Source organism: Heterocephalus glaber, unplaced genomic scaffold (assembly GCF_053883595.1).
Source record: "Heterocephalus glaber isolate CG9 unplaced genomic scaffold, H.glaber_assembly_v1.0 deba00001504, whole genome shotgun sequence".
NCBI lineage: Eukaryota > Metazoa > Chordata > Mammalia > Rodentia > Bathyergidae > Heterocephalus > Heterocephalus glaber.
This window is the reverse complement of record NW_028258324.1, coordinates 71,122,563-71,142,897: the sequence shown is the minus strand read 5'-3', so window position 1 is coordinate 71,142,897 and position 20,335 is coordinate 71,122,563. Positions and strand designations below refer to the sequence as shown.

Genomic DNA, 20,335 nt, shown 5'->3' with positions numbered 1-20,335 from the left:
CATTGAATTAGATTTGATTCTCAACCAATTCGGTTTGCGACCAGAATAATAAAGAATTAACTTCATGAACCAAAGTACCACTGTATGAAATGGTACAGATACTTTGGAAAATAGTCTAGCAATTTCTGAGGATATTAAGCATGGAGTTACTATATGGCCCAGCAATTTTATTCTTAGGTCTGTATCTAAGAGAAACAATAATATTTGAATATATGTCCACACAGAAACTTGCATGCAAACATTTATAGCCACATTACTCATGCTATAAATATAAAAACAATCCAAAATTTCTATCAATTGATAGATATGGTACACTCATATAATGGAGTATTATTCAGCTACAAAAGGAATGAAGCATTGATACATATTAGAATTTATATGAACCTCGAAAACACCCAAGTCAATAGAATCCAGTCAAAAGACCATATATTGTATTATCTGATTATATGAGAAGTTGGGACTGGGCAAACTTATAGAGAAAGTACAACAGTGGTTGCCTAGGGCTGGGGACAGAAATGTAAGATTGCAAATGGGTAGCAGTTTTCTTTGGGGGTGATGGATATGTTCCAAAATGAGATGCTGGTGATTTTTCCACAGTTCTGTAAAAATGCTAAAAACCATTGGGTTATACACTTCAATCAGGTGAATTTTATGGCATGCAAATAATATCTCAATAGGACTAATTTTTAAAAGAAATGAGTAGTATATTGATACAACAATAATAAATCTCCAGATGATTTCAGAGTGAAAGAAGAAGCTAGGTAAAAAAAGGTACATATTGTATGATTCCATTGATATAAACTTGTAGAAAACACAAACTGATCTGTACTGGCAGAAAGCGGATCACTGGTTTCCTGTAGGGGCCATGAGTGAAAGAGGGATTTCTTTATAGAGGCAGCAGGGAGCTTCTAGGTGTAAGACCGAGGGCCTTACCAAACACTCCGAGGAGCTGACTGCAGCGAAGAACACCCGGGAAGGAACACACCGGACAAGTTGGAAAGTAAAACAGACCTTTATTAGTCTGGCCAGACGGCACTCCCAAAGCAAAGTAGCTTAGGGAGGCAACTGGCTCAGAGTTTTTATAGGGGGTTGCAGGGGAAGTTAGCAAGCAGAACTTACAGAAAAGAGAAAAAAATGTTGATGGTCAAAAGATGTTTGCAGATTGTCTTATAGATAGCTGTGTCTGGAACATCGGTTTCAGACAAACAAGGAGATGGGTAATTCACTTAGGAACTCTATGTTTATTACAGACTTTATCTTGTGTCCCAGAACTAACAAGCATCTTTAACCATTAACTCACATTCAATCACAATTGGGGCTAGGGGAGTTTTATGATTACAAAGTTATGCAGTCCCACATAGGGTGGGTGCTTTCTTTTACAGTATATTGTTGGTGATGATGGTTTCACAGCAGGTACCGAATGGGACCCTTTTCTGGTCAATTTATTCTATGTCATTTATACTTCAGAAAGTATTTTCTAAGAAATCATTTCATGCTAATTATACTATGATTTGGCATTAAAACAAAGCTATAGGGGCCAGGGATTTAGCTCAGTGGTTCTGCCGCCTTCCTTGAAAGTGCAAGGACCCCAGTTCGATCTCCAGTACCAAAAAAAACAAAAACAAAAACAAAAAAACAAAGCTATGTCCAGAAAAGCATGGAACGACCTCGTGGACATAAATTTTCTGTCAGTGAAATAAATATTCATTAGGGTAGGAATGGCCACAGCCTCCTATTTTCTTGCAAAGCAACACGTGCTGGAAGGCACTTATGTAAGAAACACTATTGTGCTTGTTACTGAGGATCTGCCCAGAAGGGTTGCCTGTATTATGCTAATCAATGCAAGTAAAGGCCAGGGAAATGACCAGATCCCTGAAGATACAGGGTAAGAAATTTTAAAGCAAGGAAAATACGGTGTAACTGATTTGTCTGCAATCTCATCATTAAGGCTTTGTACCGTTTTTCTTTCTTACAGTCACCTAAAATAAAGATGTGACTTATAATCGATGGCGTCTTGGACTTAATGATCCCAGGTTACAGGACGCCACAGTCACCCTAAGAGCCCTCTTGGGAGAGGAGGCCTGGCAGGAACCTTTAAGAACTAAACGGAGCTCCAGGGCAGCGGTTTCAGTCCCGGTTTAGTTAAGGAGGTCGTGTACGTCTTTCGCCCCTGGTGGACAATTTTAAAAGTGCACCCCTACCTCCTGCGTGAAAGTCTATTAAAACAGAAGTAAATTTTAAAAGTCACTTAGAGCCCCACGAATGTTTGTTTGTTTGGTTACTTGATTGGTTGGTTAGGGGTTTTTGGCACATGTACCTATCACATGGTGAGTTAGTAATAACAATGTCTATATTTTTGCAATCAATTTAAAATCATTAACCTGCATGGTCTAAAATCCTCAAGTCACAGAACCATGGAATTAAATGGGGCCCAAGCCATCACTGCTTTCGGTGTGTCCTCTCTCTGCAAGCAGCAGTGGATGGAGAGGAGGATCCTCAGCTTCAGAGAACCACAAACTGTGTTCAGATTTGACTCGGGGAAGTTACCTAACCACTCTGGGCCTCATTATTTCATTCACAAAGCATTAGCTAAAGGCATAGGATATGTGCCAGGGTTAAACAGGCACCGTATGCAGGGATACACACCCCGAATGCTTTCGGAGCCAGGCAGGCCAGTGTCGACCAGCACAGCAGGCAGCTCAGGCCCCTTTCTAAGAGAACATTCCCTGTGCTTTTGGTCAGTTTAGTAGGAATAGGGCCCTGGGCTGCTGATTTTTAAATGTATTGCATAGTGCAGAAAAGCACCTATGGTTTTATTGTTTGGGGTCCAGTGTGTGGAGAATGCTCTACAGGCGATCTGTCGCAGTGGGGTGAATAGGGGGCAGCATCTTCTCAGGACCTGCCCCACCGCCTTCCTGACAGGGCTCGATGCAGCGTCGTCTCTGAGTGTTCACGGGCTGCCCAGCTCGGTGCTAGGGAGAGCACAGACCCCAGAGCTGTGGGCTTTCAGTTGAGAAAAATTATAGCTACTAACGTGTGCGGAGCATTTCCGATGCCAGGCGATGAGCTCAGTGCTCCACATGTCTGATGCGTAATCCTCACCCGAAGCCTGTGACGTGCCATCTATTATTACCCTGCTTTGAAGCTGAAGCCATCTGGAGTTGGAGGTCGAGTGACAAAGCTGCAACCCTTCCTCACCCTCCTCACTCAGCCTTGGTTTCCCTTTGAAAATCCCAAGCCACCTCTCAGGAAGACACATTCTCGGATGTCATTTCAGAAATAACATTTTTAGCACCCAATTCCTAGTCTGCATCTGAAGTGCTATATATTTTATACAGATTTTTAAAATGGTTTGTTGGTTTGCGCTGAGCTACTGGGGATTTTTTATTACGGCTGTCCTTTGGTATCTGTGGGGATTGGACTGGACTCGCCACACAACCCAAAGATGCTCTGTCCCTCATAGATATTATGTAGTGTTTTCAAATAACCAATGAAGATCTCATGTCATTTAAATCATCATTAGGTTATTATAAAACCCAACACAATGCGGATGCTATGGAAACAGTTGCTAGGCTGTATTGTTTAGGGAGAAGTGACAAGAAAAAAAATCCTAGGATGGAGTGAGCAGTATGGAGAATCAGGACAAGATCAGACCAAGCTCCAAGGCTGTTGACTCCCAAGAACTGTGGCGCAGGATGACAGTTCCTTAACCACCTCCCGTGAACGTAGTCGACTTGGGGTTGCCAGCCCCAAACTTGTGTGTGCAACATTTTTATTTTCTATCTATCATCTTTCTGTGATTGCACTCAAAGGGTTTTCAGAGGCCTTTAAGATTCCTGGTTACAGCTTTGAATTCACTGCAGCCCCATGGCCTCACCGAGCCTCTGGTCTCAGAGTCTTGGCCTGGGCCGCTCTGATTGCCCAGAACAAGCTTCCCTGATATCCTCAGGCCTCAGCCCTTTTCGTCTCTCAAGGCTCCACTGAAGAGTATCTGTATCCCAAAAGGTGTCTCTGCCCTACTGACAGTAAGTGTGCATAACTTTACCCCACTTTTCTTCTCTGCTAGCATTTACCACCGCTTCTCATTGTATGATGCACTTGTTTGATGGTTGCCTATCTCCCTCTACTAGGATATTAGTTCATGAGAGCAGGGACTTGGTTCACAGATGGAACCCTGCTGCCTAAAACTGTAGGTAGTACATAGGAGGTGCTCAATAAATATGTGTTGCCTGATGTCACAAACACTTACCCAATTACTCCTTTGGTTAGAGGAAATATCAGAGATAAAATATGAAATATGAAACCTTCCACCTGTTAACTGTATGATACACTGAGTTCTTGTTCTCTAGAAATCATAGAATGAGTCCTAGGAACAAGGGAGGTTAAGAGTAGGAAGATATTTATTGATAGGAAAGCTCCCGCGGGGCAGGAGGGGTCCCAACTGTAGCCCGGGGACCCCCACTTTACAGAGGAGTTTTAGAGAGTGAAGCCTATGTGGGTACCACGTGGGCCACAGCCATGAAAATACAATGAGGTTACAAGCACAATCACTTAGGTAATGGTGGTCCCATTGGGGAACAAGTCACACAACAAGCATGGATGGAAGGAACAGAGATTCTCCTCGGAAGTGGTGGGTGCAGAGGTCTCTGGTCACCCACTGGGTGGCTAATGTCTCCCTAGACTTCATTAGGCCCAGTGTTTGTCCTTTGAGGGAACATGTAGAAGAGATGTTCCTATTACTACATTTTTACTATGAAAGAATAGAATTTCACCCACAAAACTCTATCTAAGGTCAGACTCACAGACTTTTCTGTGCAATTGGGTTTGTCCCTCTGGTTTCTCCGTGGTGCTACTGGACATGTGACACCCAAGGGTGGGGACCTCCTCTCCCTTCACCCCTCCTGTCTTTGCCCCAGTCAGCGCCCTCCAGCCTTGTGTTTTTCAGATGTGGCTTGTGACTTAAGACCCATTTCTGGGTAATGAAGTCAACTTGTTGGATGGTGAACAACATTTTAAGAAAAAGTAGAATAGGAAACAGTGGTGTTTTTTAATAGTGATACATGATTTTAAGTTTAGGCTCAAAGAAGTTTTCATACTATTTTTCTCTTTAGTTGTCTTCAGAAGATTCCAGAAGGAGGAGTTTGTCACCCCTTGCTTCACAGTGGACCTGCGTTCAGTTGTCCACAATGGTCAGTCAGCTCTTTTTAAAAATACTGTCAACAGTAGGGGAAAGGAAAGAAGGCAAAAGAAAATAATACGAGAAAAGGAAAAAAAGGAAACAAAGTCTCTGTAAATAGGGAAGGGTGGAGGGGGTGAAGGGAGGGCAGGGAAATGGGGAAAAAATAAGAACCAAGATACTCATGTACAGGTACAAGATCCCAATGATGAATGTAGCTGTATTGTATACCTAAAATGCACCAGTAAACGTAATGAAAGAAAAAAAAAGACTGTCAATGACAGTGTGGAAGTGGGCACACCTGCGGATTTTAATTGTGTCTGCTTCATGTGGCAGGCACAGCTGGGCACTCGATGCCTGTCCTCCATTCAGTCCCACCCTCTGAGACTCCCCGCACCCTAACATGGCTTCCAGGAGCCTCAGGCCACATCCCTGGGATGCCTTGGCCCCCTTTTGAGCTGCTTCCTGGGAAAGCTTAAGGCTGTGAAGATAATTGGTATTATTTTGTAGCCAACACATGACTATAGGCCCTTGACCTCCTTAAGATCCTTTACTAAAGAAGGCTGACAGCTGTGACTCCTTCCTCTGTCCCTTTGAGACGTGTGTTGAACATCTGCTACCCCTCAGACACATCCTTGCTAAGGGCCTGAGAGCCATTCCTTTGAAAGGAATCTTGGGAAGGAGAAGCCTCTGTCTCTAATCCCTGTGAGAGGGTGGAATTTTCACTCTGTGCGTGTGTGTGTATGTCCTGAAGCCACTGAGATCAGAATGCATGAAAGCTAGGAAGAGAACATTTACCTGTGGGTAGTTGGTGGACTTAGCTGCCTGCCATTTCAGACCAGCCTTGGCAATGGGGCCCCTCACCACACTGCGGATTCTACTCCCCCAGAGATTCTGGGCCCCATTCTCTCTGGGTCCTTAGGAGAGGAGACCCAGCCGGCGGCTCTGAGGCCCCACAGAAAACTCCCCACCTGCGGTCCTGCTCTAACTGTGCCTGCATCTTAAGAAAAGGCTTCCCTCCTTGTTTCCTTCCTGGAGCCCCTCTCTTCCCTATTCTCTCTTACCTTCTGGGGACAAGAGTTGTGCTCACCAGCTCCAGGGCCCACCATCACAGTTTTCAGACCTTCATCCCGGAAGTGATCTCTGCGTCCTCCTCTGTCCTCAGCCAAGGGCGCTCTGCCCACTCGTGGGCCTTCCCAGCATGCAACCTGCTGCCAGGGTGTCTGCCATGTCCTGCCCAAGCCCTGGGGGTCTTTGTCTCTGGCTGAGTCCCACCTCGGCTCTCCCCAGCCCTGTGGTGTGGGTTAGAACGCTTAGCTTGGTGCAACTTGGGATGATGATGATGATGATGATCTTGGAATGGGAATTAGGGTTTTAAGAGCTCCCAGCCTTCCATCCCTGATGACTGTACACAACAAAGTTGGCTCAAAATGACTTCAACAACTTTTTTTTCTTTTCCTGAAAGCTACAGACTGGCCGCTTCAAATGCAGACCTCTAGATCTTCTGAACAGGAATATCTGTCTCCTACTCCGTGTCCTCATGAGAACTCCCCTTGGAGTTCTTGGGTGCAAGTACCTGTGATTTTTTTGTTTGTTTTTGTTTTTGGTACCGGGGATCGAACTTGGGACCTTGCGCTTGCAAGGCAGGCGCTGGAATGACTGAGCTAAATCCCTGGTCCTTGGTACCTGTGATTTTAACACAATTCACCAGCTTATCTGGGCTCATAAATGTCACAGAATCCAGGTATTTTGAGCCAGTCCTGGACTTGAGAAGTGTATTTAGAATCAAGTTCATAACTCAGGGATCCTAAATCCACATTTTCCCAGCACAGAGCTCAAAATTTGCCGATTGCTCTCATCAAAGGATAGCCATCTGCTTCTGGAGAGGGAAGGCTCTCTTTTTAAGTGAAGGTTCTCCATCTGTGCCAATAACGTCGGCACTGGACTTCTTCTTTGGAAGCTCTTCCCTGAAATAGCCTTTGGACTAACACTGATTTTCCCCGTGGCTCACAAACAGCTTCCAACAAAGATCCCAAAGAGAGAAACATAAGCAACCATGAATTGGCTGACTCAGGTGCACAGTTTCCAGAGGAACCCCCACCCCCCACCACCAAAAGGCGACCAGCACTTGGATACAGCCTCCAACTTCATATGCATCTCATTGCAGCTATGTTGAAGAAAAGGAAAATTAGAGGATTGCCCACATGCCCACTCACTGACCATCTCTAGGATGGGAATTTGGCATTCGTCTGTGAACCCATAGCTTGACAAGCATGAATTGAACTAGATGAAATCATTTCAGTTGAGGGCATTGCAAAGGTCACTGGTCCTCACTGCTCAGGAGCAAGGGATAGTGTGTTCTGAATGTCTACAAACATGTTTTTTATTGTCACATCTTCCTTTTCCTAGCAGGGAGCTGACTTGTCCCACCAATGTGAAGACACAGAGAATTTGACATATTAACGTGCATTTGTATTTTCCTCAACAATCTAGGCATAAACAGAAATCTTACTTGTCATTTTCCAAGTTTTAAAAAATCTGTTTTGAACATCAGGTTCTTCTCACCGTAATTTTTTTTTTTTTTGGTACCAGGGATCGAACTCAGGTCCTTGCGCTTGCGCAGCAGGCAGCAAAACCACTGAGCTAAATCCCCGGCCCTGACCGTAATTTTTTAATGAAATTAAGTTCAAGGTCATCCCTAACACTTGCCAAACCACTTAGGAGTACATGCAAAATATGCCCCCTGTGGCATGAATAAAGCTCTAAAAAGAGAACTGAAATCATACAATGAAAATAAAGCACCTTCCATAATGCAGTTACTATGTTTTTAAGACAGCATATGAAACAAGATCTGTTAACCTGCTTCTCCACCCCGGGGATTAGAATGCATTTCCAGTGAGCTCATTTGAAAGTCCTTCTCTTTAGGGTGAAGGGCAGATTCTGTTCTCCAAATCAAAATCAAGCCACACTGATCCAAAACTCAAGGAGCAGAGCTTCGAAAGATCCTGAAAACGTAGGTTCTAGGAGGTACCAGGAACGTAGACCCAAATCACGCCTAAAGAGTAGAAAGAACGCTGTGAAGAAGAATCTGGAATTCTCCAGTGCTAGCAGTGTTAAGATGCTTGCTTTTTTATAAAACAGTAGCTGGGGGCTCTGGAAACTTCTTTTCTCTATCACAGTATAACCATTGGCCATTAAGAGGCCAGGGCCCTGGGCTGTGGTGAAGATGATTTTGCCTGGTGAGGACAGCTCGGGTCCACAGCAGGCCATTCAGAGATCAGAAAAAGCAGAGGCTTCAGAGAGCAGAACACAAGGGGTTCGTCTTCTCCCAAACAAACAGTCCTTCCAGGACCCGTGTGCACGGACCTGCCCAGTGGACGAGTCTGGAGGGTCTTCTACACAGGGAGCCCAAAGACTCTGGCCCCAAGGGTTTTGTACAGTTTACAAACAAGGGATAAAAGAAAGGATGGAAGGGCCGGGGATTTAGCTCAGTGGCATCTCGCCTGCCTTGCAAGCACAAGGCCCTGAGTTCGATCCCCAGTACCAAAGAAAGAAAGAAAGGAGGGAAGAAGAAACACCGTCATGCCTCGAAGAATGAATCTTTTGCCAGTCTTGAAGAGCAAGACCCGAGTTGGGTTTGGGCTTGGGTTTTGGTTTTCTTGCTCCGAGCTGGGCAGAAGGAAGGATGCTGACCAAAATGGGAAGACCTGGTTCCAGACTCCTGGCTTAGTACTTGCTGCTCGAGCTAGGGAGCATCATTGAGCCTGTCCAAAACTCTATTTCTCATCTGTGGTCAGGAGTGACAACTGCCAGGCACTGAGTCATCATCAGGGTTGATGAAATGACGTAGGACAATGCCAAGCAAAGGACCTGTGCAGACAGGTATGTCCTGACTTCACCCACCACCCTCCGCGCCTTCCGTCCCGAGGTAGGTGAGCACACATTCCAGTGATCTCAAGTGTCCCAGCGCTGTGACCCCAAGGCAGACCTCCAACACGAGATGCAGGCGGTGGGGTCGCCTCCAGGTCCCTCCACAGTCACACAGACACCGCTCCTGGCACGATCCTCCGGATGTGGGTGTACGACTTCCTAATGGTGACACTGCCGTGATGCGACACTCCCCGGGGCAGGACACACTCCTCCGTCAGCTTCTGGGTCTCGGGGTCCCAGCACAGCACCGTGGCGATGACCTCATTCTTCTCGTCCCGCCCGCCGGTGATGTACAGGCGGTTGTTGCAGGGCGCGATGCCACAGCTGGCCCGCTCATGGCTGAGCTGGGTCACCAGGCTCCAGCTGTCCTCCAGGGGGGTGTAGGCGTACAGTGCCCTCATGGCCCCACCTGAGGAGGAAGAAAGAGCACAAAAAATGAGGATCACACCAGTTTTCTGGCCGTCCTTCCATTCTACTTCTGGTCAGGCCTGGCCTACCATCTTGCCATGGTAGCAGTGCATGGGTGGCTTCCTCTGCAGAAAGCCAGGTGGGTCCTAGGACCAACAAGATGCCAGTGTGGGGGCACCGCCTCTACATTCTGCAGCCAGGTGTGCGCAGGGCTCTAAGGAACACCTGCCTTCTCAGGGCAGCCAAAGTGTACCTGAGCTGCTCCCTGGAATAAACATCCACCGGTGCCTCTGATAGACCTGGCCCATACTGCCAGCTCTGCCATGATCTGTGACCACGGGCACCAAGCCCACAGTGAGTATTGGAAGTCAGAAGGCCAGGGCACCCTGGGCACCCCACAGAGAGCTAGTGGCAGAAGCTGGGGGTGGCATCTCTCTCTACACTGAGCAGGATCTGGATGCGAGCCCAAGTCACTGTCTTGAGGTGAGCCCTCTGGAGCAGCCAGGAGGCTGGCCATGAACAAACACACAGAAACCGGAAAGGAGGGGGAGAAGTGTTTTCCTCCGAATGCCTTCTCTGATGAGCTCTGGTTTGCTGCAGCGATTCGTTTTCTGGCATCTCCTTAATCAGTAGTTCTGCCTCCTGGCTGCACATTAAAATCACTTGGGAGTTTTTAAAAATACAGTTCTAGCATTCCCAACACCCGCCTTCCCATTCTGAGCTCACTGCTGTGGGGTCAGGCCCAGTGACCTATATTTTTGTAAAAGGCTCCCTGTGATTCTAATGAGTAGTCGGGACAGAGAGCCCCTTTCCTTCCCAATTACACACCAAGCGTGGTCTGGCTGGCCAGACTTTCCTACGGACTAAATGCAAGTTTTCAGAGTCCCTGAAGCAAGCCGAGAAGAGGTAAATTCCCGTGAACACAAACCAAGAAGTAATGATCACTACCCTTTGTTGGGCACTTATTGTTTCAATTTCGGGACATTTGCTAACGCTTGACACACTCCTGACCTCTGGCTTGCAGTGTCTAGCTTCTTTCTCGGTTTTATTCTGCTCCTGGGAAATTCCACCCAGGCCTGGACCAGCCTCCTCCTGTCTTCCTTTTCAGCCCCACTTAGATCACCCAGGATTCTCAAGGGAGCCTTTCAGATCTCCAGCCCAGCTGCATGAGTGAGGGACCTCAAATAAATGATAAAAAGCTGTCACTCACCAACAACATAGATGCGGTCCCGGAAACTCACTGCATTAATGCATTTTGCCTCCACTGGCATGGCCGCCTTCAAGGTCCACTTATTGGTCGAGGGGTCGTAACACTGCGTCTTGTCCGTGGCTAGTTTCCCGTTGGGCCCACCCCCTATCACGTAGAGCTTCTTCTTATGGCTGGTGGCCGCGAAGGAACTGACATGGATGGGGAGGGGCGCCACCTGCAGAGGATGGGCCACAGAAAGAAGCTGTTGGCTGTGCTGCCCCAGGTGGCAGGACACATGGCCCAGGGACAAACCTGGGCACCCTGTGCCTGAAGTCACAAGGCCATGGCTGGATCCCTTAAGCCACAGGGGGAGTGGAAGTGCACATTGCTCACCCTCCTGGCATGCTCCAGGACTCCCCCCAATCACCCCGAGTCCGGCTCTCAGGAAAGGAAGGCTAAGGCAGGGGCATGTGTAAAGCAGCTGAAGTCGGCCAATGTGCAAAGAGAATGATTTTTTTCTAATTAGATTCATGTGCTCATTCAGTCAAAAAACACTTTCTGAGCACCCACTATGTGCCGGCGCTGATCACCCTCACTGCTTAGACCCAGGAGGAAAAGCCAGCACACAGACTGAAGGTGCTCACTGGTGAGCAGACTCTTCCAGGCCAGGCCACACTACAGATTTGGGTTGTGCTTCTTCTCCCTTCTGAACCCCCGCACATCGAAGGGGACTCCAAGAGCTTCTTGCCCTTTTACTTGAGCTCTTTGGGTCACAGGGCAACCCTATAACTGGACTTGATGAAGGGAGAAAAGCTTCATGCACCCCCCAAATGCTAAGGGTCCCCAGACAGGACATTTTGGTTGACAGCTCTTGGCTGGATGTCATGGTGACCAGGCAACATGTGCCCAAAATGACTGTGCTTATACTCCCCAAAGCTGAAACATGGCCTGATAAGGGGAAAGAAACTTTGAACTTGAGGATCACCTAGAAATACCAGAGGTGAGGTCACTTTGCTCACCTTGAGGTTGCATGCTAAAGACTTGCATGCAGGCATTCAAGTGGCGCATCATTAACGGGAAACAAATAAGACTTCTAAACAAGACCAAGGGACGCTAGGCTCACAGGCCATGTGGTAAGGGGTCCCCAGGTGTCCGGTGTGAAGAAGCAGGGAACAGAAGGCATTTGAGGAGACAGACTCGGGTGAAGACTGAGGGCCAAGATCAGCCTCCCGTAGCCTCTGGTGCCCGCACAGCCTCACCGATGGGAAGGACACTCTGCTGCCATTCGATTGGCAAAGCTAAAGCCTGGGGTCCCCAGGGAGGGACGCTCAGAGCCACCCCAAATGAAAGCCGGCTGCCCTGTGAGCATGCGCTTCTCCCCCCACCCCATGAAGAAATGGCTTGAAGTCGCTCACGAAGCCGCTCTCCTGTACCTCGGACCAGCAGTTGTGGAAGGGGTCGTAGGTCTCTACGTTGTTGATCCTCTGCAAGCCGTCGAAACCACCGATGACGTAGACCTTGCCGCCCACCACCACCATCTTGTGCCTCCAGCGGCCTATGTTTAGGTACTCGATCTGAATCCACTTGTTGATTGAGGAGTTGTATTTCCAAACGTCGTGCTGGGTTTCTTTGCCACCTGCGTGAGATACAAAGCATTTAAGGAATGATCAGATGTGCCAGAAAGACAGCTTTTCCCATCATTTCCCAGAAATCCAGGAGGGCTAGACTCCAGCCCAGTCCCACGCTCTGGGGAGAGAGGAGGAGCCCCAAGGGGTGTGTGGTCTGGGGTGGGGAGACGAAGCCATCGTCGCAGGGAGCAGGGGAAGGCTGGGGGACTGCGCACTGGGCCTCCTCAGGGCCACGAGGCAACAAAAGAGATGGAGCTGAGAGCAAGGGCGGAGAAGGCTTCAGGGAGGTGGACAGCGATTGGCCAGGGGTGGGGATAGAGGGCGCCCGGACTCAGCGTTTGACCCCACAAGGAGCGGGGAGTGTAGCTGCCTAGGACCTTGACCCATCAGCAAATTAGAAGGCCGCTTATGCTTATTTATTTAAATGAAAAAGCAAACAAATAAATGACAAAAAAAAAAGGTCTGAGAAACTACCAAGACATCTTACAAGATTTCCTTGGACCATATAAAATATAAATGGGACAATTCTATTTTCAAGTTAATTTTTATAAGCATGAGATGCTGAGATATTTTTTGTTTTGTTGGTTTTCGGTGTTTTGTCTTGTTTTATTTTTGCAGTACCAGGAATAGATCTCAGGAGCCATCTACAGATGAGCTACATATATCCCCAGCCCTTTGTATTTTGAGATGGGATCTGGTTAAGTTGCCCAACCTGGCCTCAAATTTATGATCCTCCTGCCTCAGCCTCCTGAGTAGATCATTTGAAAGTTTGGTCAATATTTCCTTCAAGAAAACTCTCTCAATTAACAGAAAAAAACATAATTCAGCAGTTAGGTAGAGAGAGGAAGACAGGGAAGTTGCTATTTTTCTGGGTGATTTAATAAAATATTGTAAATACTTTATGTTTCCATTTTCCCATAGGCATGCAATGCCACCAGCTACTCCAACCAAAGATTAATTGCACTTCTCAGACTTAAAAATGTGACCTAGGGGCAAAGAACATCACTGACAATGTTTCGAGGCACAGGTACTTGTTTCTCTAGGGAGGAACCCAGCCCTGGGATTTCTACGTCTAAAGCTCCAAAAAGTTAGTAAGAAAAAAACAAACACCAGGGAAACAGCCAAAAGGTAGGAACAGGTTATTTAAAAAAAAAAAAAAAAAAAAGTACAGTTATCTAATTATTGTATAAAACTATGCTCAACCTCACTAATGATCTAGTAGTGCAAATGTAAATGTTTAGCCTATTAAAAATATAAATGACCCCTTCACCCTTTTGTACACATTTGAGGTACATAATGTTTACATTCCTTGTCCGTGTGGGAGGGGAGGGAGGAAAGGGAAAGAGGATGGAAGAAGGAATTAAAACATACTACGTGCATGCACCAGTTCCCCATGAGGAATGTAAACATCATGCCCTACTAACACACGCAGTGCTAGTGAAAGGAAATTTTAAAAACATGAATCACCAATAATGGCACTGTCATTCATCTGGGGTAGAACTGTAAACTGATGCAGTGTTTCTGGAGGACAAGTTGGCAATATATATAAAAATTCTCAATTCATGTCTCTTATGACCACTTGCAGCACCTTTCAAATGAGCAGCACAGGTGCATGAAGTATATGGGTATAAGAATGCTTGGTATAAGAATGCCTTGTTATAAGAATGCCTTGTTCCATGTTTTTTTTCAAGGAGATTTTTAGAAAAAGAAAAAATATAGATGATTCACCCATTCAACAGGCTGCCTGATAGCTGATGACATTATTAAACTCTGACCGGGTGTCTGGTGTTATGCTGCGCTTTGCACATTGTGTATCACTTAATACGTATGTCCATTACACTAATATATAACAATATCCCAATTACACTGTGAATTGAGGTACGAGTTTCTGTTGATGTAATTGTGTATGCCAAGCACACTTTTTATGCACTGTTTCTAGCATTAAAAAATAAACTGTAAATTTAAAAGAGGGGAAGAACCAATTGTAGAATAACACGTGCTGCGAATGTGGCAAGGACAGATCATGACCACCGTAGTCCCATAGCTGGACTACTTTCCCGGCCCACCTGCATGCTGGGAGGGGAAGGTGAGTGGCTGGTTTTTGCCAATGTCCCTGAGCAGGATCAGTGCGGCCTTTCCAGGCTGAGGGTTTTTTGTTTGGTTTGTTGATTAGTTGGTTGGTTTCTGTTTTTCATTGACAGAGTCTCACTATGTAGTTCAGGCTGGCTTTGAACTCACTATATAGCCCAGGCTGGCCTCAAACTCGCAGTGATCCTCCTGCTTCAGCCTCGTACCACCATGCCCCACAAGGCTGAGGCTTTTATGAGCAGAAAATCCCTTTCAGCTCGCTCGGTGTCTCTGTCTTCCTTAAGTGAAGCCCACGTGTGGGAAATGGCAGTGTCACCAGATGGAAGGACCTGGGTCCCTGAATGCTGTGCTGGAGCACAGGGACCCTTCTGGGTCACCCCCACCACAAACCACTGTGTGATTCACTGAGACTGCAGATGTGTTACAGCACCTAACATTACTTACCCTAAAACAAAACTATGTCATAAAAAATTAAAACATAGAATTATAATGGAGCAGAGAAACTGCCATATTTAATATTCTGTTCTCTCTTGTTGTTGGTCTCTTCTATCAGAATTACAAGTATTTCTATAAGATCAATCAGGAGGCCAGGGGAGGAGATGGTGCTTCCTGCCTCAGCTTCCAGGAGGAGCCAGGTGGCTTTTGAGGTTAAGGCACAGCCTGGGACCTAGGCTCAGCACCTGGGTTCCATTCTGCCTGATGCCCACCAGTGTGTGATCCTAGTTACATTCTAGAACCTCACTGAGCCTCCATTTCCTCCTACCTTCAAAATACCTACCTCCTGGAGCTGATGTGAGAGCAAACAATGCAAAGTTATTACAAAGTCATCTACTACGCAGTAAAGACGGCTGAGGCCGTGCCGTTCAATAAATACTGACTGAGCATTTACTCTGAGTCCAGCCGCAGCACTGGGTGCTGGGAAGACAGCTCTCCCTCCTGGAAACATGGTCTAGGGAGGAGATAGGCCTGAGGAACTGGAAACAATGAAGCCATAACTTAGCAATAAAAAGTATGCTTTTTCATGTTATTTTACTGCAACACTGAAATATATCAGAACATGAAGTACTAAACTGGGGAGGGGGTCAGGTTTGGGGATTCATTCATGACTGTACTCCCACTACTGTATTCCTAGCATAGCGCCCGATTTCTAGAGCAGATACTGATAAGCACGAGAGTCACATTCCTTCTTTTTCCATGCCTGCTCCCGAGGTCTTACCTAACACAATGAGGCTCGCACTTGAGTGTTTAGTAAGTAATAATGTACCCGGATCTCCTGAGCCCCCGCTTCCATATCTGACGCCGTCAGGACTAGGTCCTTGGCAACTCACAGTCATTCCACTATCACGGGTGGGTTGCCTGGCTCTTGGGAAAATGTGCCACTGGGGGCTTCCCACGACTCCTGCTTACCTGAGATGTAGACCTCATTTTTTAATGTCACGCATGCAAACTCCACCCACTTCTTATTCTCACTGTCCAGCTCATGCTCGGTCAGTGGGAGCTTGGCCACCTCCAGGCGGCTGCGACGCAGGGGGTCCAGGCAGGTTACCTCTGCCACAAATCTTTCGTCCTTGGTGCAGCCGCCAATGATCATGAACACCTCGGACTGGAACTCATGCATCCTGGGCTTGGTACGCTCCGAAATGATCTGGAAATCAACAGGGGTGGGGACATGTAGCCATGGTGACACCAGGGTACAGAGCTCGGGCTATGGAGCCACAAGGAGCAAGTCTTAGTTCCAAACTCTGCCACTGTGTAGCCGCGGGCTGCACTTCCTGGAGTCTCAGTTCATCGTCTGTATAATTTGGACTTCGTGTTAAATGCTTCACAGGTTTGGTGTGAGATTGAATGGGGTCATATATGCAGTGTGCTTGGCCCAGGGCCTGGTGTATAAGTACTCAATAAATGTTGGCCATTGTTTTTATTGCCATTTTAAGAAGACAAAGTCTATCTAACTATTTGCTGTTAGATGCACTTCCTGCCTCTTCCCTCCTACCTAGTCTGAAACCTTAAATCCTAGAATTTCATTTGGGGCTTTTTCCCATTCCCCCTGGCTTCAATTTCTTCTTGATATCTCAGACTGTGCTCACCATCAACCTTCTTGTGAAAGAGAAATCCATGCCAGTGACTACACAGAGCCTTCAGAGACTTAAAAGAACCAGAAGGGATCAGGGCAAGGCCAGGAAGGCTGGGGACTGAGCCCGAGTGACCTTTCGGGGAGCCTTGAACAAATCTACACCACTTTGAAGAAATCTACACCACAGGTGTTAGAATTGAGTTCAGAAGACAGAGGCTTAGAGGTCAGATGCACCAGGGTTCCATTGCCTCTGCAAAATGCTGTGATGGTTTCTGTGTCATCTGATCACTGTGAGCACTGGGGAGGTGGAGAGGTAGGGGATGAGTGAGGCACGGGGCACATGCAGAGCCCTCGCCAGACAGACTGCATGGAGGAGCAGGGGAGGTGTCAGATGGATGATGCTAGCAGAGGAGGAGCTGCTTTCCCCCAGCTCCCCCATCCCCGACACAGTGGGGAGGGCTCTGCAGGTGCTGATGGAGACAGAGAGGCAGAGCCCACTTCCCAGATGTCCAGAATGGCCACACTCTTCCTACAGAGTTAGGCTGATCTCACACAGATGGTGGAGGTCTCAGTTACTTTTCTCATTGCCGAGACAAAATAACCAATACCAAAGATTAAAGGAGGAAAGGTTTCCGATAGCTCACAGTTTGTAGAGATTTAAGTTCATAGCTGGCTGGCTACAAGGCAGGGTGGCATGGCAGAGGGAAACTGTGGAGCAGGCAGGCAGAAGGTAGCAAGGAGCAGGCAGCAAGAAGGAAGCGCCAAGCAGCCAGCAGCAACCCTCTTTCTGTCCCTTATATTTTATCCAGGATACAGGCCCTTGGGCAAGTAGCACTCACCCCCAGGCTGGGCACCCTTAATCCCACCCAGAACTACCCAAACCAATCAGTGGGCTGATGTAGTGATCACACACCCTCGACCCCAGCATCACTCACTCCAGATTCAGTCACCTCCGAAAAGCCCCCACCTATGACAGCATGAGGCTTTGGGGGGACCTCTAGACACAAACCATAATAGTGGAACTTTGATTTTTGCCCACAAGTGTTGATAACTTAGTTACAGTAGCAGACTGCATCCTAAAGGGGGAAAACCAAGCAAGGGCCACAAGTAATCAGACTGGCCCACACCAAAGCTCTACTTTTCCATGAGTTTTTGTTTAATTGCATTCTTTTTGCATCCTCAATTCTTTTTATTTAAAGTACTGAGGATGGAACCCAATGTCTTTGCACTAAGCTACATCCCTAGCTTTATTAAAATTTTTACTTTGAGACAGGGTCTTTTAGTTTTAAGTTGGTCCAACTTTATTGTAATCTGTTACAAAAGACAAACAAGAGCCAATGTCTTTGGTTTTAAGGCCTTTAGAAGTCTGAGTTAGGTCTTACTACAGAAGAATATAAATTAGTTCAAAGTACAGTGTAAAAACAAATGTTTATGAATGAATAGTGTTTCATTAGATGTTTGTAAATAGAGATGGGGTCTTATTAATTCACTAAATTCCTCAAACTGGGCTGAAACTCTCAATCCTCCTGCTTCCCAGAATGCCAGAATCACAAGAACAGCTCATCAAGCTTGTGTGCATACTCAATTCTTGAAGCTGGATCATGGCCCTGAAGTCTGTGGCCAACCTCCTCTTTGAGGGTCAGCAGAAAGAGTGGAGTTGTATGTGGAAGGACACAGCCTAAGCAATGGGTTGAGCCTGGGGACGTCAGCAGCAGAAAGGCCATCAGGGCTGAGCATGGGAGGGACCACCCGGGGAACTCAGAGATACTGGAAGTCACCAAGCCAGCAGAACAGGCTCTGAGCAATGAGCTGACACCAAGGACAAACTTCTCCACTCTGCAACTTTCTCTGAGCTGTCAGCCCAGTTCCTGTCCCTTAAGCTCCTCTCTCCATAGCTGAAGCACAATCTCCAGCACCAATGTGGTCCTCTCTCAGAGGGGATTTAGGTGCCATAGGCCAGCACTTAAAAGACAGCAACCAGCCTTCCAGAATTGGGGCTCTTCTGACCCTCACTTGTCTGGTCCAGGTTTCACCTCCTCTCTGAGGCCCCCATCTCCTTCACAATGCCTTCTTTCCTGCCTCAGTTGCCTGCTAGACAGTGGGCACTAAGAGCAGCCTGGACCAGCCATGATTTGAACCCCTGACGCCCAGGGCCACCATCTTGTTCTATGGTCCTGCCTGTCAAATACTCCGCTCCTCCTGGAATTCCTGGGTTCCTGCCTGCTGCCTGGATCTCCCTGTGATATCTGTCTTCCACTTCCCACGCTGCCTCCCCAACCCACTTAACCTTTACACCATTAGGAATTCTCTAGTCTCTCTCTGTCCTTTCTCAGGAAGCCATTCCTGACTTTCCACACATGTTCTCATAACTGAACTTGCCTATCTCAACTCGTCAAACAGCCTCATGATTTACTATAGGGTCCCTGATGGCAGGAACAGCCCCTTTTCTCTAATGCATTCTCAAGAGTGGTGCCTGGAGCTTGTACTCTTCTATAAACATTGGCTGAATGAGCGAATGAGCGAATGAATCGGTGGGCAAGCTAGGAACCAGCTCCTGACAGGGTTATTTTTTTCCAGTCTAAAACACTATGGTGGCTGGGCATGGTGGTGCGTGCCTATAATCCCAGCACTGGGGAGATTGAGGCAGGAGGATCAATGTGGTCACTATGTAGCCTGTGCTACATAGTGAGTTGAAGACCAGCTTAAACTACAAGGTGAAATCCTGTCTGTGAAAAAAACAACAGAACAAAACAACAAAAACCTCAGCTCACCATGGTAACCAGCTTCTACAATGGTCCCAGTGATCTCTGCCTCCAAATACTCACCCCTTGAGTTATTTCCTCCATATTGTTCCAGAATCGATTTCTCAACACATGAACCAGAAGTAGTGGTTCACTAGGGTATAAAAGGCACCACAGCTCCCATCCTGGTTGCTGTGTCATTCATAGGTCACTTGCTCTGGGGAAAGCCAGCTGCTACGAGAGTCCCACATGGCGTGAGACAGGCCTCCAGCCAACAGCCATCAAGGAGCGGATGCCTGAGAACAATCCTGTGAGGAGCTTGAAGTGTGTCCTTCAACCTCATTTAAATTTCAAGATTGCTGAAGCCCCGAACAACAGATTGGCTACAGCCTGGTAAGAGACCTTGAGCCAGAACCATCCTCTAAAGCATGCCCAGATTTCAGACACTTGAAACTTGTAAATGTTTGTTTGCCTTTATGTGTGCAGGTGTATATGCAGGTGTGTGTGTTGCTGGGGATTGAACCCAGGGCCTTATGCATGCTAGGCAAGCACAATACCACTGAGCTTCACCCTCAGCCCTGTTTATTGTTTCAAACGTTAAGTTTTGAAGTAGTTTGTTATGCGGTAATTGATAACTACTATGATAACTAATATGATCATCCAGCTGATGGGATTGGTTAGGATACTGGGAATTGTTTTGTAACTGAGCTTGAAATTTAATAGTACTATAACTATGGTACTATAGTACCATGGTAGCACTATAACTAAATTGTAAATTCAGCTACATTTGGCAAAATATTAACCCCAAAGGCATGGAAAACACCAATTTGAAGTCAGAAATGTTGCAGACATATGAAGTGTTTGCCAATGCTTTGCAAGCGACAGTCAGGTCTAGCCAGTTTATTTCCAGCTTGTTAAAAACAAAGCAGACAGCTGCACCTTTCTGACTGTTCAGTGTCCAGCAAATCCACATCGGGAGCCAAACCAAAGCAACCATATTGCTTCAACAAAGCTGTGCCCAGGAGTGGAGCCTCTACCATCTCCCTGCACCACACTTGTCAGAGCAACCTTTGTTACAGACCAACTTAGTCCCTGGAATCT

At 46.9% G+C, this 20,335-nt stretch overlaps 1 protein-coding gene across 3 annotated transcripts in view; it reads right to left on the bottom strand.

Annotated features, from left to right (window-relative positions):
• Window positions 1-7,543: 7,543 nt before the first annotated feature.
• The window catches only part of Klhl6 (kelch like family member 6), a 56,305-nt gene continuing 43,513 nt past the window's right edge, over window positions 7,544-20,335 (bottom strand). For all 3 annotated transcript variants that reach the window (XM_021256387.2, XM_087186828.1, XM_004834921.3), the window contains exons 4-7: window positions 15,827-16,064; window positions 12,137-12,339; window positions 10,725-10,938; window positions 7,544-9,515 (exon numbers count right to left, since the gene is read on the bottom strand). In XM_021256387.2, the coding sequence (XP_021112046.1) occupies window positions 9,214-9,515; window positions 10,725-10,938; window positions 12,137-12,339; window positions 15,827-16,064 (957 nt within the window). In that variant the 3' untranslated portion in view covers window positions 7,544-9,213. The remainder of the gene's footprint in view (window positions 9,516-10,724; window positions 10,939-12,136; window positions 12,340-15,826; window positions 16,065-20,335) is intronic.